The 17,698-nt window shown below is 39.7% G+C and overlaps 2 protein-coding genes across 4 annotated transcripts in view; one reads left to right on the top strand and one right to left on the bottom strand.

Annotated features, from left to right (window-relative positions):
* LOC141121593 (uncharacterized) overlaps positions 1 to 17,698 on the top strand; it is a 243,927-nt gene that overhangs the window by 122,984 nt on the left and 103,245 nt on the right. The window lies entirely within an intron of this gene.
* The window catches only part of LOC141121626 (uncharacterized), a 118,648-nt gene that overhangs the window by 65,068 nt on the left and 35,882 nt on the right, over positions 1 to 17,698 (bottom strand). The window contains 1 exon segment of the mRNA XM_073611276.1: positions 1,781 to 2,771. Within this exon segment, the coding sequence (XP_073467377.1) occupies positions 1,781 to 2,771 (991 nt within the window).

The raw sequence follows: 17,698 nt of genomic DNA on the forward strand, positions 1-17,698 counted from the left end.
GTAATGCTAGTAATGATGAATGTGAGAAAAGTCCTGGACAGCCGCACTTAAAATGATAATCGCCTTTATTGATAAAAGCAACAAAAGTACATTCCACAGCAAGAAGTACAGGAAAGCTGATGCGTTTCACACTATCTTTAGTGCTTAATCAGCTGTGATTAAGCACTAACGATAGTGTGAAACGCGTCAGCTTTCCTGTACTTCTTGCTGTGGCATGTACTTTTGTTGTTTTTATCAATAAAGGCGATTATCATTTTGAGTGCGGCTGTCCAGGACTTTTCTCACGTTCATCGTAAACGGGTATTCTGCCGAGTTGAATCTATTACTATTTCCACTAAATTCTATTACACAATTACCCCTCTCTCCTGGCCAGACAGACTGCATGTATGGAATAAGGGTCTGGTATAAATTTCACAGGGGACCTCACACATTTTTTTTTGATAATGTGCTGTAGCAACAGTAACATTTACAAAAACAAAAATATATATAGTTTAACCACTTGCCCCCACGCTCTAGCCAAAATATGGCTACAGCATGAAAGGCCAATTCCGGGAGGGTGTCCATAGATGTCCTACTGGAACCACGCCCCCTGAGGCGCGCATCAGGTGCGATCTGTGATCGCTGGGTCGGACACAACAGAAATACAGATCCTGGTAAATGGCCAATCACAGCGGCCCTTTATCACATGATCAGCTGTATCCAATCATAATATAAACAGGATTTGTTTTATTGTAGTCCTCTCCACACACTGACAGCGCATGAGAAAAGAAGAACCGGTAATCGGCAATTAACATAGGGAAAATCTCCACTGATAATCAGGGCAGCCCCATTAGTGCTGCCTATCAGTGCTGTCCATCAGTGCCCATTATTGATGCTTGTCATTGCCCATCAGTGCTGCCTTTCAGTGCCCATCATTGATGCCTGTCAGTGCCCATCAGTGCTGTCCATCAGTGCCCATTATTGATGCGTCAGTGCCCATCAGTGCTGCCTATCAGTGCTGCCTTTCAGTGCCCATCATTGATACCTGTCAGTGGAGTCAATTCCTTTTATGCTCAGCGCCATCTACTGGCCAAATGTGGTATTTGCAGTTTTTAGTCAATGTTTGGAATAATACTATTGGTTTAATAACTTGTGCTAATATTTTTCAATGTCTACTGTAGTCATAAGTGCATGAGTAAGATCTCAGCTATTTCTATAAAACCATGCCTGATCAAAAATATCTAAAGGGTCAACATACAGTATAAAGAATTAGTTGTGATAAAGATGAACCCAGCTGTGACACATTCTGGCAGTATTTTCACTTGTACAGTGATTTCTCATGATTGTCAGCTCCATCTACTGTAGTGGCCATAATGCATTATAAATACTGCAATATAGCCTTATGGCCACTAGATGTAGTCAATGATCATAGGAAATCACACATTTTTCAAAAGCAGTAAACTAAAGTTTACATTACTAAATGTACTCAGCCAATGAAAGGTAATGACTCCATTTTTATTTTTCTCCTGTTATCAATGGCCAACACAGTACAACACTTCATCCATGTCTTTGGTGATCTCTGATCTCCTTATCAACTGTTTCTTACATTATGAAGATCAGCCATGGAGTATATCTGAGGTGTATATCAGGGTGTGCTTCTTCCCCACATGAGAGCTGTGATGTCCAGCAATATTCATATAGAAGACATTTCCCGCACTCAAGGCACTAATATACCTCGAGGGTTGTGTGGGATAACTGATGTACAGGAAGACAGGACTTCAGTGAGGAAAAATTCCCTCACTCAGGACAGGAAGGTGGCTTTACCCCCGTGTGAGATCTCTGATGTCTGTAAAGACTGTACTTCACTGAAAAACATTTCCCGCACTCAGGACAGGAATACGGCTTTTCACCTGTGTGATATGTCTGATGTTTATGAAGATTGGACTTTTCTGAAAAACATTTTCCACAATCAGGACAGGAAAATGGCTTCTCTCCCGTGTGAGACCTTAGATGTAAGACAAGTTTAGATTTTTGTACAAAGCATTTCCCGCACTCAGAACAGGAATATGGTTTTTCCCCCGAGTGAGTCCTCTGATGTCTGATGAGTACTGATTTTTTTACAAAACTTTTTTCACACTCACGACAGGAAAATGGCTTCTCCATTGTATGAGTCCTCTGATGTGCGACAAGATGTGAATTTTTTACAAAGCATTTTCCACACATAGGACAGGAATACGGCATCCCACCTGTGTGCAATCTCTGATGTGCAGAAAGAGAGCATTTCACTGAAAAACATTTCCCGCACTCAGGACAGGAAAATGGCTTCTCCCCGGTGTGAGACCTCTGATGTCTGACAAGTTTTGATTTCTCTACAAAACATTTCCCGCACTCAGGACAGGAATACGGCTTCTGCAATGTGTGAGATCTCTGATGTCTGTGGAGACTGGATGTCTTTGAAAAACATTTCCCGCAGTCAGGACAGGAATACGGCTTCTCCCCTGTGTGAGTTCTTTTATGCACATTAAGATGGGATTTGTAATAGAAAAACTTCCCGCACTCAGTACAGGGAAACCTCTTATCCGTTAGAAGGACGACACCGTCCCTCACAGTCTGAGGTTCCTCAGGATAAGAGGAATACGATGGTCCATCTACACTGTGTGGTGCCGGATGGACATTTGAGGTAATCGGGTTTTCTCCTGGACTATACTGTGTGATGTCCTCATCTTCTACTTTACAGTCTGGAGACCAAGTGAGACAATCCTCTGAGGTTTTCCTCATCTCCCGTCCATCTACTAAAATAGAAATAAAAAGATTATTACTAGACATGAGCAGATTGGTTCCCCTAAACCAGGACTCCGCCCACATCAGGCAGCTTTGTCTCTGAGGATCTTACAATTCCACCCTCAAGGTAACTAGTAAATGGGTCCACTGATGATCTACTAGATCATTTCTTTATTCATAGACCTTAGTCAGAGAGTGCAAAAAAGGGGGAGGGGTATGCCTATATATCAAGAATAATGTACAAGTGAATGTGAGAGATGACATCACTGAGGGAGCTAGAGAGGAGGTGGAATCCTTATGGGTAGAGCTCCAAAGGGATGAAGCTAAGGGGAAAATAATACTGGGAGTATGCTTTAGGCCCCCTAACCTGGGGGGGGGGGGGGAGACATGTCTCCTATCACAATTTGGATTAGCAGCAAGGATGGGAAGTGTTATCATAATGGTGGATTTTAATTATCCAGACATAGACTGGGTGGAGGGAACCACGCATTCATCTAAGGCTCGCCAGTTCCTAAATGTCTTGCAGGACAATTTCATGGTTCAGATGGTAGATGCACCAACTAGAAATAAAGCATTACTGGATCTACTGATTACCAACAATACAGACCTGATCAAGGATGTGGAAATACGGGGCAATTTAGGTAACAGCGATCACAGGTCAATTGGCTTCAGTATAAATCACACAAATAGGAAACATAAGGGGAACACAAAGACACTGAATTTCAAAAGAGCCAACTTCCCTAAACTACGATCCTTGCTAGAAGGCATAAATTGGGATAAAATCTTAGAAACAAAGAACACGGAGGAGAGATGGGTTTGCTTTAAAAGCATATTAAATAAGGGCATTAGCCAATGCTTCCCATTGGGAAATAAATTTAAAAGAGCGAACAAAAGTCCTGGATGGCTTAACTCCAATTTAAAAATGCATATAAAAGCAAAGGAGAAGGCCTTCAAAAAATACAAGGCTGAGGGATCATCATTAGCATTCAGACTTTACAAAGAATGCAACAAGATATGTAAAGTTGCAATTAGGGCGGCTAAGATAGCGAAAGACACATAGCGAAGGAGAGCAAAAAAAATCCCAAGAAATTCTTTAAGTATATAAACAGTAAAAAAGGGAGGACAGACCATATTGGCCCCATAAAGAATGAGTAAGGACATCTGGTTACAAAGGATGGGGAGATGGAGAAGGTATTGAATTTATTCTTCTCCTCAGTCTCACGAGGGAATCGGGGGGCTTCAGTAACCAAAACTGCAGTGTTTATCCTCATGACACATCATAGGAAGCACCTCCATGGTTAACAGAGGACAGAATTAAAATTAGACTTGGGAAACTTAACATTAATAAATCACTGGGACCGGATGGCTTGCACCCGAGGGTACTTAGGGAAACCTTGCAAGAAGATCTGAACAAATTAATGGCGTGGGCAACTACATGGCAAATGAAGGGTAATATAGAAAAAATATAAATAATGCATTTGGGTGGCAAAAATATGAATGCAATCTACTCACTGGGGGGAGAACCTCTGGGGGGAATCTAGGATGGAAAAGGACCTGGGGGTCCTAGTAGATGACAGGCTCAGCAATGGCATGGAATGCCAAGCTGCTGCTAACAAAGCAAACAGAATATTGGCATGCATTAAAAAGGGGATCAACTCCAGAGATAAAACAATAATTCTCCCACTCTACAAGACTCTGGTCCGGCCGCACCTAGAGTATGCTGTCCAGTTCTGGACATTCCTCAGGAAGCATGTACTGGAAATGGAGAGAGTAAAAAGAAGGGCAACAATGCTAATACAGGGTCTGGAGGATATTAGTTATGAGGAAAGGTTGCGAGCACTGAACTTATTCTCTCTGGAGAAGAGACACTTGAGAAGGGATATGATTTCAATATACAAATACCATACTGGTGACCCCACAATACGGATAAAACTTTTTTGCACAAGGGAGTTTAATAAGACACGTGGCCACTCATTCAAATTAGAAGAAAAGAGGATTAACCTTAAACTACGTAGAGGGTTCTTTACTGTAAGAGCAGCAAGAATGTGGAATTCACTTCCACAGGTGGTGGTCTCAGCGGGGGGGCATCGATAGTTTCAAAAAACTATTAGATAAGCACCTGAACGACCGCAACATACAGGGATATACAATGTAATACTGACATATAATCACACATACTGTAACAAAAAAATGACTGCGCTATCCCCATATGAACCTGTATAAAACAAGTATACAGAGTATGAAAAATGATATAACTCCAAGCTGCAACTAGAAAATGTGAGACACCAACACTGTAATACTCAAAAATCAAAAAATAGCTGCGCTGAAAAACTAATATATTGAAAAAAAGATATAACAATTAAAACACCTCTCAGTGTGAGGGTTATGCACCCGTGATGTAGTGACAAAAAATGAGAAAAACTTATTTGAACCACATCTAACAAAATGTATATAACATGGAAAAATGAGTGAATTCAGTCCATTACAAAAAGTATAGAGAGGAGGGAAAAAGTTCACTGGCAGAATACTCCTTCAAAGATGGGTGAGACAAGCATCCATGCGATGTGAATGATACAACTATGACACCCAGAAGAACGTGGTGACAGAAGGGTTCCTCCACCAATATAAATGCTGCCCCATACCAGCTCCTTTGATCTCTTGCTACGGAGATCATACAGGCGTGTGGCTATCTACCCCAGCCGCGGGTCTTGGTAAGGACGGATCCCACTGTATCTCTCCACCATAGGTCTTCTAAGCAGTAGTTGGGCACTCATCCCCCATAGATGGATAGACAAAAAAGGCTTCAATAGCGTGATGTGTTTCACATAGTTTATTAAATTTAAAAGAATTGCACTTACAGTTATGCTGTACAACACAGGCTCGTAAAAACAAAGGCCGGCCGGCCGGCTTCAATATGCTGCCCGTCGCTTCCGGGATCAGCGTGGTAAAGTGTGGTGATGTCAGCACGCCGCTCCTCCCTACGCCGTTTCGTCACACCTGACGTCTTCAAGGGGCACGGGCGACGTACTGACTCCTTAAGTATCTTACACATTGGAAGGAACGCCCCATTCTGAGCTCAAAGCGTCCCGCAATCAAAAATCACCATCTTGAGAGAGGGCAAACGCCCTTCCTTGTGGTAAACGCATATGCTGTTGTGAATTGTCAATGAAGATTCACTTAATATTCATACAAAAATACAAAAAAATGTTTTAAGGTTAGAAATTAAATATTAAAAAGAGGAAGATAAGAAAAGTCCAAAAAAAGTATCAATATAAAATTATATAATGATAAAAAAATTATATATAAAAAGTATAAAAACCTCCCCGCCAGATATTAAATGGGCAGTATACGTTAACAGTCCAAAATATCCCATAGGGTCAAGGTTGTCCCACATTAAATAGGATCCCCATGACAAATTTGGACTATACATAGCCAAATTAATCCCGGTACTTGATCCAAACATTGCGACAAACTTAGCAGGACGAGAGAAGTCCAAATATCAAAAAAATGTCATGTACCAGAAAAAATTGTTATTTCAACGTTTAAAAATCTTAATCTGGACTAGATGCATATCATTGGTCACGACAGCCATGATTACTCTAATCCACAACAGTAATTGAAATGGAAGCGAGAGAAACTCCCTCTACTCCCTTAAAGAAAAAATGTTCCGAATAAAAATGGGTATGTGTAAAAAGAAAAAAGAAGATTGAGTGTCTAAGGCCATTTAAATAAGGCCCAATTACCATGATAATCAAAAAAATATAATCAAAAAAATAATAATTGTGACTACCCGATGTAAATAGCTGAATAGAGAACCCCTTAATGAAGTCTACTTATCCTAGAAAATATCAGGTCGGGGGGCAGGAGGCGGAGCCTAGCGGAGCAGACATGCATTGTTAGAGCTCCACACCGCTGAGGAGAGAAGAGAAGGACAAAGCGGAGCCTGCAGGCTCAAAAGGTATCCATTTGAACCTTTTTGCCCCAGGGAACAAACTGTGGAAGTTTGGGCAGGAAATATGGTACTGGGAGGAAACCGTGGCAGAAATAAAAATCACCTCACAAAGAGCTCACAGGCACTCACTGCAGCTGAAGCAGCTCCAGTCACCTCACAAGATACAGCATCAGGGCGCTCTCACAGACAGAAAATGTCACAGCAAGACTCTCCATTTGAGTCAGATACAGAACAAATCCTCTCACAAACTTCTCCACAAGCCTCCTCAGCATCCCCAGTAATATTATTACAATTTGAAAAGATGCTTCATAAGGCTTTAAAACAAACCTCAGACCAAATAACAAAAAACCTAACCAAAGAAATAAGAGAGCTGGGAAACCGCACCGCAGCCTTAGAAATAAAAATGGATGAAATTGAAATTACAACCCAAGAAAATATAACAGAATTGGAACAATTAAAAAAAGAGAATTTAATACTTCAAACTAAGCTCGAAGATTACGAAAATAGAGCCAGACATTCAAACTTGCGCATAAGGGGAATACCTGAAACTGTGACAGACCTGCAATCTACTATTACTGCTCTATTACAAGAACTAAAGCCAGATATCCCTATTGAATGTTTAGAACTGGACAGAGTACACAGAGCCCTCACAGCCAAAAAGAAAGATGGACCCCCACGTGATATAATCACAAAATTTCATTATTACAGAACGAAAGAACAAATACTAATTGCTGCAAGAGAAAAAAAGGAACTTAATTTTCAAGGACACAATTATCAAATTTTTGCTGACCTATCCCAACTTACTATTACTAAAAGACGATCCATGAAACCCCAACTAATGGAACTGCAACGCCACAACATTATGTATCAATGGAGCTTCCCCTTTTCAGTCAGATTTAACTACCAAGGTACAATTTACAGAAGCAGATCAGCAGATGAACTACAACAAATCCTTTTAAAATTAAATCTGACAGAACCCACAAGCAGCAACACTCCCACACGCAGAAGAATGGCATCATCTTCACCTTCAGGCAGCACCCAGAAAATTTCTGAACAAAATGGGAATCATCATTCTCACAAAAGAGGCCGTTATGCCACATCATCCATGGACCAAGAAGATTCAATGGACTGACATCCTAATTCCTGATATCTCTTCATTTATTATACTAAGAGATGGTTCTCTATAAAAAAACTATATTTATAACTGAATGTAACTGCATTCTGATAGTCACACACTGTGTGGGATCATGTTACATTCCAGTTATATTTCTTATTACTTCTGATTCATATAGCCTTAGAATATATAAGTGAAATAAGGAAATTCTTGTTCAGTTATATATTATCAGGTAATAACAATAGATTTATTACTTTTTAGGACAAATATGTTCAATAATCCAGAAGTAATGGAAGCTTTTTCTTTCTTTTCTTAAAACAAATATATTATTACCTAACTAGTTCCTAGAATTATGTTTTTGTTTATTCTAATCTGAAGCAATACAACCTCAAATTTATGAGTTAACATATCTAAACAGTTACATATGAATAAAATATGTAATTGTTTACTCTAAAAGGGTTAAAATCCCAAAATAATTCAAACTATCTTCATCAATACCAAAGTTATTAACAGTACCTTTCTAACTGAATTATTTAGCCTAGGGCAAGACTAATCATATACAACCACCCTGGAATAAATAATTTCAACAAAAACTATATTCTGCACTCCAATTAATGAAACATCATTTTGATGTCTTTTGACATAGCACTTCTCTCCTGTAAGCGGAAGATCCGTGTACCCCCATTAGCCCTCCTCATTCTCCCAACCATATTATGTGGGAGAGTGACGAAGGCACTTATTGACCCTGAGAGAGATATTTATTCTCTTTCACGGGTAAATTGTGATTACTTGCAAAAAATTATTTATACAATGTATCATCTAATCTCATATGTTTTTTGTTTACTCTTTACTCCAGAATTCACTGGTTTCTTTTCTATCTTTTCATCTCTTCAGTCCACACAGGTTGATCTGCGCAGTCAGCTCTGCATAACAAAAAGTAAGTCAAAACTATTTGATCTATTGCCATGGCACCACTGAATATACTTTCCCTGAATGTTCAGGGAATAAATGTCCCTCAAAAAAGGACCAAAGCTTTCCGTACTTTCCATAACAAGAAGGCTCACATAGTATGCCTCCAAGAAACACACTTCACCAAAAGATTCTACTCCAAAATATATTTCTCCTTTTTATCAACAAATTTACACGGCTTCTGCCTGTACCAAACAAAGGGGAACTCTAATTGCATTTCACCGATCCACACCATTCACCTTATGAGCAGAAATTAAAGACCCAGAAGGTAGATACCTGATACTCATGGGTTATATAATGGATACAGCAATCACGGTGATTTCCTACTACGCTCCTAACAAACAACCTACACCATTCCTCTCACATATATTACAAGTGATTAATACACACAAAATAGGAACAGTGATAATGTGTGGGGATTCGAACCAGGTCCTCCTCCCATTTCTAGATAAATCACCTTTTACACCATCCAAAATAACCTCTAGATTACCTTTTTCTCAACTTCTTTCCAAATACAATCTGGTAGAGTCATGGAGAGAAAGTAACCCAATGAAAAAGAAATTCACTTATTTCTCGCACCCTCATCAAACCTTCACCAGAATAGATCACTATCATTATTTCTAACAATAGGAATGATACCAGAAATTATTGCATCAGATATAATTCCGATTCCGTGGTCTGACCATAATGCAATATACACTACTATAGCCTCAGCCATACCAAAAGCGCATGACCCAACGTGGTACTTACCGGACATAATGCTCAAACACCCACTACATCAGATGGCCATTGAACAAGCTTTAAAGGAATACATATCAATTAATAATACAACAGACATCTCCCCAATAACACTGTGGGAAGCTCATAAGCCTGTCTTGCGTGGTACAATACAAAGACAAATGGCACTATTTAAACGGGAACGCAAAAATCTAGCAAAAAAACTAGAACTCAATTTTAATGCAGCCTACATATCATTTCAAGATAATCCATCTCAGAGTACAAAATCTCATCTGGAAAAATCTAGATTGGAATACGATCTATTTCTCACTGAGTCAGTTGATAAATCCCTCAAATGCTCCAAACACAATTTCTACATGAATACAAACAAACCAGGTACATATTTGGCTCGGGCATTAAATTCAACTAACAAATCTTTCAAACCAATACGTTTGAAATTATCAAAAAATGTTTATACTTGTAATCCAGTTAAAATAGTCCATAAATTTCACTCACATCTCGCAACTTTATACAAGACAAACAATGAATTTAATCCTACAGAAGCTGAATCCTTCTTCTCAAAAATAACCTTACCTGAGTTATCTCAGAATCAAAAAAGCAGTTTGCATGAGCCTATAACTATAGATGAAGTTGCTAATGCCATAAAAGACCTAAAACTTAACAAAAGACCAGGCCCAGACGGCTACTCCGCTTGATACTATAAAACATTCTCAGAAATACTCTCTCCCATTCTCACTGAAACTTTTAACAAACTTCTAGATGGACATTCTTTTCGGCAAGAAACACTAATGGCAATTGTTTGTATGATCCCAAAACCCCTTTCTGATGATACTTCCTGTGTGAATTATCGGCCTATCTCTCTGTTAAACCTCGATATTAAATTATTAGCAAAAATAATAGCAAAACGCCTCAATAGCATTATAGGAAAATTAATACATAGAGATCAAGTAGGCTTCATGCCAAATAGACAGGCAGGCGATAATATACGCAGGGCAGTGTTATTGGCACATATTGCTAAAAAACAGAAAATCCCTTTATGTTTTCTATCTCTCGATATTAAGAGGGCATTTGACACAGTATCCTGGCAATATATGCAATATTCATTACAAAAATGGGGTTTTGGACCCCACTTTTTAACATGGATCAAAGCATTATATAATAAACCCAAAGCCTATATAAAATATGCTGGATACAAATCTGAAGCCTTTAATATCGAAAGAGGTACCTGACAGGGTTGCCCATTATCTCCCTTATTATTTGCCCTTATACTCGAACCCATGGCCCAATACATCAGAACAAACCAAACTATAACTGGCATTGAAGTAGGAGGTATTACACACAAATTATGTATATTTGCAGACGATATATTACTTTTTCTATCATCACCACAGGTCTCTGGTCCTAACTAAATACCAGCTCTTGATGGATTTGCAGCCCTATCCGGCCTTATGATTAATCCTAAGAAATGCCTAGTGCTTAATATTTCACTCACAAACATGGAATTGATCCCGGCTAGGGCTGCACTCCCATTCACATGGGCAGAAAAATCAATCCCATATCTTGGAATTCATTTAACAGCATCTCATTCTGACTTATTCTCAACCAATTATCCTCCTGTATTAAGACAGATCACAAATCTAATAAAACAATGGTCGCAACTTCCTTTATCCTGGATAGGGAAGATTAATGCAATCAAAATGACTATTCTACCCAAATTGCTTTATCTATTCAGAGTCCTCCCTATTCCAATTCCTTCCTATTTTTTGAGAATAGTACAAAAAAGAGCAACTTCGTTTATATGGGGCTCTTCTAAACCACGTATACCTATACACACACTACATCTTCCCAAAAATAAAGGAGGCCTGGGATACCCTAATTTTACTAACTACTACACAGCAGCACATTTGGCCAGTCTGTCCAAATACCATGCAAAACAGGAAATCCCATTATGGGTATTTATAGAGGCTTCAGAAAATGACCCTCTATTAATATCAAATTTATTATGGCTTGATCCTAAAGACCGCTTTAAAATTCATAATCCCATAACTAAACACTTCTTATCTCTCTGGGATAAACTAAAAACCAAATATCAGTTACAATCTCCACACAATCCTCTCCTTTCTTTTATCAGAAATCCAGCCTTTTATCCGGCATGGATCTACCCAAATTCTTTTAAAGCTTGGACAACATCAGGCATTCAGACACTAAATGACTTCATAGCATCTAAATCATTCCTTTCATTCCCATCGCTTAGAGAAAAATATGATCTACCAAACTCTGAGATATTTAGATATCTCCAAATCAAAAATTTCTATACACCATTCCTAAAGGGGGATACACCATTATCCCAATTATCCATTTTTGAATCAATCTGTACAAAAGATCCATTTGCTAAAGGTACAATTTCATCACTTTATAATCAATTATATGGAGTAGCAAATCTTAATAGACCCTCTTACATTCAGAGGTGGGAGGAGGACCTGGGACGAACTTTAGAAGACATGGACTGGTCTAACATATGGCTCACATCTAAATCATCTTCACCCAACATCTTAGCACTGGAGACAAATTATAAAGTCCTAACTCGCTGGTACCTTGTACCCGCTAGAGTGGCAAAATATTCACCTAATACCTCAGCTCTTTGTTTTCGAGGATGCCCAGAAATAGGCACACATTTACACATATGGTGGACGTGCCCAGTAATCCAAACCTTCTGGAAGGAAGTCTTCGTGATTGCATCTAAAATATTTAAAAAAATAATACAACCAGATCCATATTTAACTTTACTTAATCTAAAACCGGAATGGTTAACACTCTCTCAATTCAAACTTATGATCCAACTAATAACGGCTGCAAAACAAACAGTGGCCAAGGCATGGAAATCTCCTACATTGGTACTAGCAGAAACAATTCACAGAATGAATAATACAATGTCCCATGCTAAGATGGTAGCCATCGATCAAAATCAAATTCCAAAATTTGAAAAACTTTGGCATCCTTGGATAAAACAACAGTTCCTGTCAAACTTCAATGACTCTGTCCTGTTGCCATGGTAACAGATTAAATGACTTACAGAGACACCCATTCTAAGGCTTCAAAGAGAACTAAAAAGAATAATAAACTGACGAGCGGGACAACCTTGTGGACCATACCTCTACCTTTCAACCCTTTTTCTTCTTTCTCTTTCCTTTTCTCCACCTTACGATTAAAGCTCATTATCAGAATTTATTTGACCTATATACACTCTACTTGTAAACAATATGTATAGTAGGTATAAATCATTTAAATACCTACAAAAGTAACTAAGGAAATGATATATATCTTTAATTTAGGTTTACGTGAACCCAATGTTTAATATTTGAAATTTCATGATATTTACCTATATAAACCCTACTGTAAAACAATGAGCTTACTTTATAGATCCTTGTAAACTTACTTTATGTATCTTTATAACATTGTATACTCAATAAACTTCTTTTGACAAGGAAAATATCAGGTCGGCCATGAGCTCAGAATAGGGGCATACCAAGAAATGTTAACCATTATCAATAAACGCATTAACGTCTGGGTCAATATTAAGGCCATATTGAGTGTAGCACCGGACACGATGAATCCATGCCATTTCAAGTCTTGATAATTCCCTAACTAGGGAGCTACCCCTCCAATGAGCACTATACCTATCAATTCCCAAAAAAAGCGCGTTTGCAGGGTTACGATTGTGATATATGGCATAATGTTTGGACACAGAATGGAATTTATAACCATTTTTAAAGTTGGTAATGTGTTCCCCCAAGCAAACCTGCATAGGCCGTTTGGTCCTGCCTATATATTGGAGCCCGCACGGGCATTGTAATAGATACACAACACCCGTCGAGCTGCACGTAATAAATGGCTCTATTTTATGCTCCCTAGATGTGCTATGGGAGATGAAAGACTCCGTTTTCCTTTTGTTTGCTTCTATTCAGTGCGCAGATCTGGCACCTGCGACACTGATGATTACCTGAAAGGTTCTGAAAAAAATACACTTTCTGGGTGGGTGGATCTACCACATTAGGGGCAATCCTATCGCGGAGAGATGAGACTCCCCTGAAAACAATCTGTGGTTTATCAGGTATGAAAGTTTTGATCACTCTATCATTTCCCAGCAGATGCCAATGTCTGCGTAGATTATTCTTTATTTGACGGTGTTGTGTAGAAAAGGTAGTGATAAACGGTATAGTTGGTCCCTTATTACCCTCCCTAGGGGTCTCATTCAGCAGAGTGGCTCTATCCATAGTTTCTACTTGTGCCATAACAAGCACCAAAGAGTCCCTATCATACCCCTTTTCCTCCAACCTACTCAGAATGGTGCCTGCCTGAGTTCTGTAATCACTGACATCTGTACAATTACGCCTCATTCTTATGAACTGACTTTTTGGGATAGTCTTCAACCAGGAGTCATGATGGCAGCTCCCTATAGGAATGAAGGCATTGCGGTCAGTCTTCTTAAAGAATGAGACTGTTTTGAATGCATCCCCATCCTTAGAAATGGTGAGGTCAAGGAAGTTGATCTTCTCCTGGCTCATCGCGTAAACAAACCTAATCCCCCTATCATTAGTGTTAATCAAGGAAAAGTCGTCGTACAATTGGTAGGTGGATCCATCCCATAGGAGGACGTCATCAATATACATAGCCCAAAACCTCAAATGTGGGCTCCGGTCCTTATAGATGACGTCCTCCTCCCATTTGGCCATAAATAGGTTGGCCAAGCTAGGGGCATACTTAGCCCCCATAGCCACACCACGCTGTTGACGATAGTACTGGTGGTCGAACCAAAAATAGTTATGACCTGCCGCATACTCCAACAGTTCAATAATGAAGGTCTGTTGTTGTTTAGGTAAAAAAGAGAATTTACTCAAATAATATTCAACTGCAGTTATTCCTAGATGGTGTGGAATAATTGTGTACAAGGAATGTGACGTCTGCCGTCACCAGCAGAGTCTGGTCACTGGATGTTGTTTTGGACAACAGGTTAATCACATGTCTGGTGTCCTTCACGTACGAGGGTACTTGATGTACCAATGGTTGAAGGAAGTGATCAATGTACTTGCCCACCCGGGGGACGTGATAGAATCAATCCCACTCACGATGGGACGTCCCGGGGGGCAAGTAAGGCTCTTATGAATCTTGGGTAAGCAATAGAGTATAGGAACTCTCGGTGCTTTCGGAATTAGAAACATTTTTTCCTTTTCATTAAGGATACCCATCTGGAAGCTTTTCTCCACCAGGGGTAGTAATATTTTCTTATACTCCCTCACAGGGTTACCAGATAGTTGCACATACGTATCTTTATCACCCACTATATTATGCAATTCTCGCAGATATGTATCTCGATCCAACACTACAATGCCCCCACCTTTATCCGCAGGGCGGATAACTAAATTTTTTTTATTGCAGAGTGAATCTAAACCCTCTTCTAAATTTTTATCCATCCTAGGGGTGGGGTTTTTAATCAATTCCAAATCTCGTAAAAGTACATCCCTGAAAACCTTCAATGAAGGGGCCAAAACTCCAGGAGGATTAAATGTTGAAGCATTTGATAATCCATAGTGTTGAAACTGTTGTTGTGCGACCACATTTTGTGTGGTTTGGTTGGTCGCAAAGTGTCATTTGATATTGACCTTACGAACAAACCTATGGATATCCATATATGTCTGAAATGTATTTAGTTTTTTAGGGGGTGCAAATTTCAAACCCTTACTTAGCAGAGCAGTCTCTGCTTCGGTAAGGGTTTGAGAGCTTAAGTTAAAAATACCGTGGCTATTTATTTCTTTAACTTTTTTTGACTGTGCTCTCCTCCCCCCTCTGGTTCCTCTTTGTTTTCCACTGGCCTTTTGACCCCTTGATTGGGTCTGGGAAAACCCCAATTCTGTTGTTGGTGTCACCACACTTTACCACACTGATCCCGGAAGCGACAGTCAGCATATTGAAGCCGGCCGGCCTTTGTTTTTACGAGCCTGTGTTGTACAGCATAACTGTAAGTGCAATTCTTTTTAATTTAATAAACTGTGTGAAACATATCACGCTATGGAAGCCTTTTTTGTCTATCCATCTATGGGGGATGAGTGCCCACGGCTGGGGTAGATAGCCACACGCCTGTATGATCTCCGTAGCAAGAGATCAAAGGAGCTGGTAAGGGGCAGCATTTATATTGGTGGAGGAACCCTTCTGTCACCACGTTCTTCTGGGTGTCATAGTTGTATCATTCACATCGCATGGATGCTTGTCTCACCCATCTTTGAAGGAGTATTCTGCCAGTGAACTTTTTCCCTCCTCTCTATACTTTTTGTAATGGACTGAATTCACTCATTTTTCCATGTTATATAAATTGTTAGATGTGGTTCAAATAAGTTTTTCTCATTTTTTGTCATTACATCACGGGTGCATAACCCTCACACTGAGAGGTGTTTTAATTGTTATATCTTTTTTTCAATATACTAGTTTTTCAGCGCAGCTATTTTTTATATAATCACACATAGGTTGGACTTGATGGACTTGTGTCTTTTTTCGACCTCACCTACTATGTAATTAGTGAGGACACAACAAGAACTGTCTTTTATAGGAGTGACAGTGATGAGGGGATTATAGGACGAGTGTCCCCACCCCCTCTATCACTCATTGCCATCTTCCCAGCACAAGAAGTCCTGCACTTCCTTATTTAGTCCGTGATTTAGTCATGAATAACAGCGGGGCTGAGCCCCACCAGAGGTCAGAGAGTGAGGATGGGGGGAGAACAACCAAGATGAAGACTGGACTGATCCTGAAGACCACCATCATTGGGTTATTGACTCCTCCCCCTCTTTATCACATTCTGTTAAGGGTTTCAAAGTTTAAAGATGTTATCACATTATTGTCAGCATGTAAAAGTCTGTGCTCCAATCAAATCATCAGATATAAAATGTCCAGCTGGTAGGAAATGGGTGCAACAGAAGAGAATACAGTCCCTGACAAAAGTCTTGTCGCTTCTCTATTTTGTAGAAACTCCTGCTATTAACCTGACTTTTAATTAATCAATTGGTGTTAGAAATAGCTCATATGAAAAGCTAAAGCCCTCCCAAATGATGTTTAATGCACTGAAATAAATTAGTTTCACTGAAAAAAGATTTATCATTTAATCAAGACAGACAGGTCAAATTTTGGCAAGACAAAAGTTTTGTCGCCTATACAGAAATTGAACAACTTTACTGAAAATCCAAAAATATGTCACCAAATTAAGTAGTGGTGCTGTGAGATCCAAATTTATTATCTTGTATGACTTCCATGAGCTTGAAGGACAGCATCCATGCGGTTTGGCAAGGATTCATACAATTTATTGATGAAGTCATCAGGAATAGCAAAGACAACAGTCTTGCATGCCTCCCAGAGTTCATCAATATTCTTTGGTTTCTTCTTCCATGCTTCATCTTTCATCCTACACCACATATGATCAATGATGTTCATGATGTTCACTGGGCTGGCCAATCCTGGAGCATCTTGATCTTCTTTGCCTTAATGAACTTTGATGTGGAGATGGAAGTAAGCGATGGAGCACCATCCTGCTGCAAAATTTGGCCTTTTTTATGGTTGGGAATATAAGAGGTAGCTAAGATTTCTTGGTATTTTAGACTATTGATGTTGCCTTCCACCCTGCAGATCCCTCGCACACCCCCATACTGGATGTAACCCCAGACCGTGATTTTGCCTCCACCAAACTTCACTGTTTTCTGGGTAAATCTCGGCTCCATGCGGGTTCCAGTGGGTCTCCTGCAATATTTGCAGCGACTGTGGTGTAATTCAACAGAAGATTCATCTGAAAAATCCACCTTCTGCCACTTTTCCAGAGTCCATCCTTTTAGCAGGCTGTGGCCCTTGGCAAATGCCACACGGTTTTTCAATTGTCTTTTGTTTAGTGCTGGCTTATGGGCACTGATTCGACCATGGAGGCCATTTCGAGACAGAATCCGACAAACTGTTCTGGTTGACACAGGGACTTCAGGTGACCAGGTCTCGTGGAGCTCTGCTGCAGTGGAAAATGGGCTGGCCTTGGATTTTTGAGCCAACAAACGGTCCTCTCGAGCAGTTGTCTTGCGGGGTCGGCCTGACCTGGCCTTGTCCAAAACGTCTCCAGTCTCTTCTTTTTTTTATCC

Source organism: Aquarana catesbeiana, unplaced genomic scaffold, assembly GCF_042186555.1.
Source record: "Aquarana catesbeiana isolate 2022-GZ unplaced genomic scaffold, ASM4218655v1 unanchor226, whole genome shotgun sequence".
Lineage (NCBI taxonomy): Eukaryota > Metazoa > Chordata > Amphibia > Anura > Ranidae > Aquarana > Aquarana catesbeiana.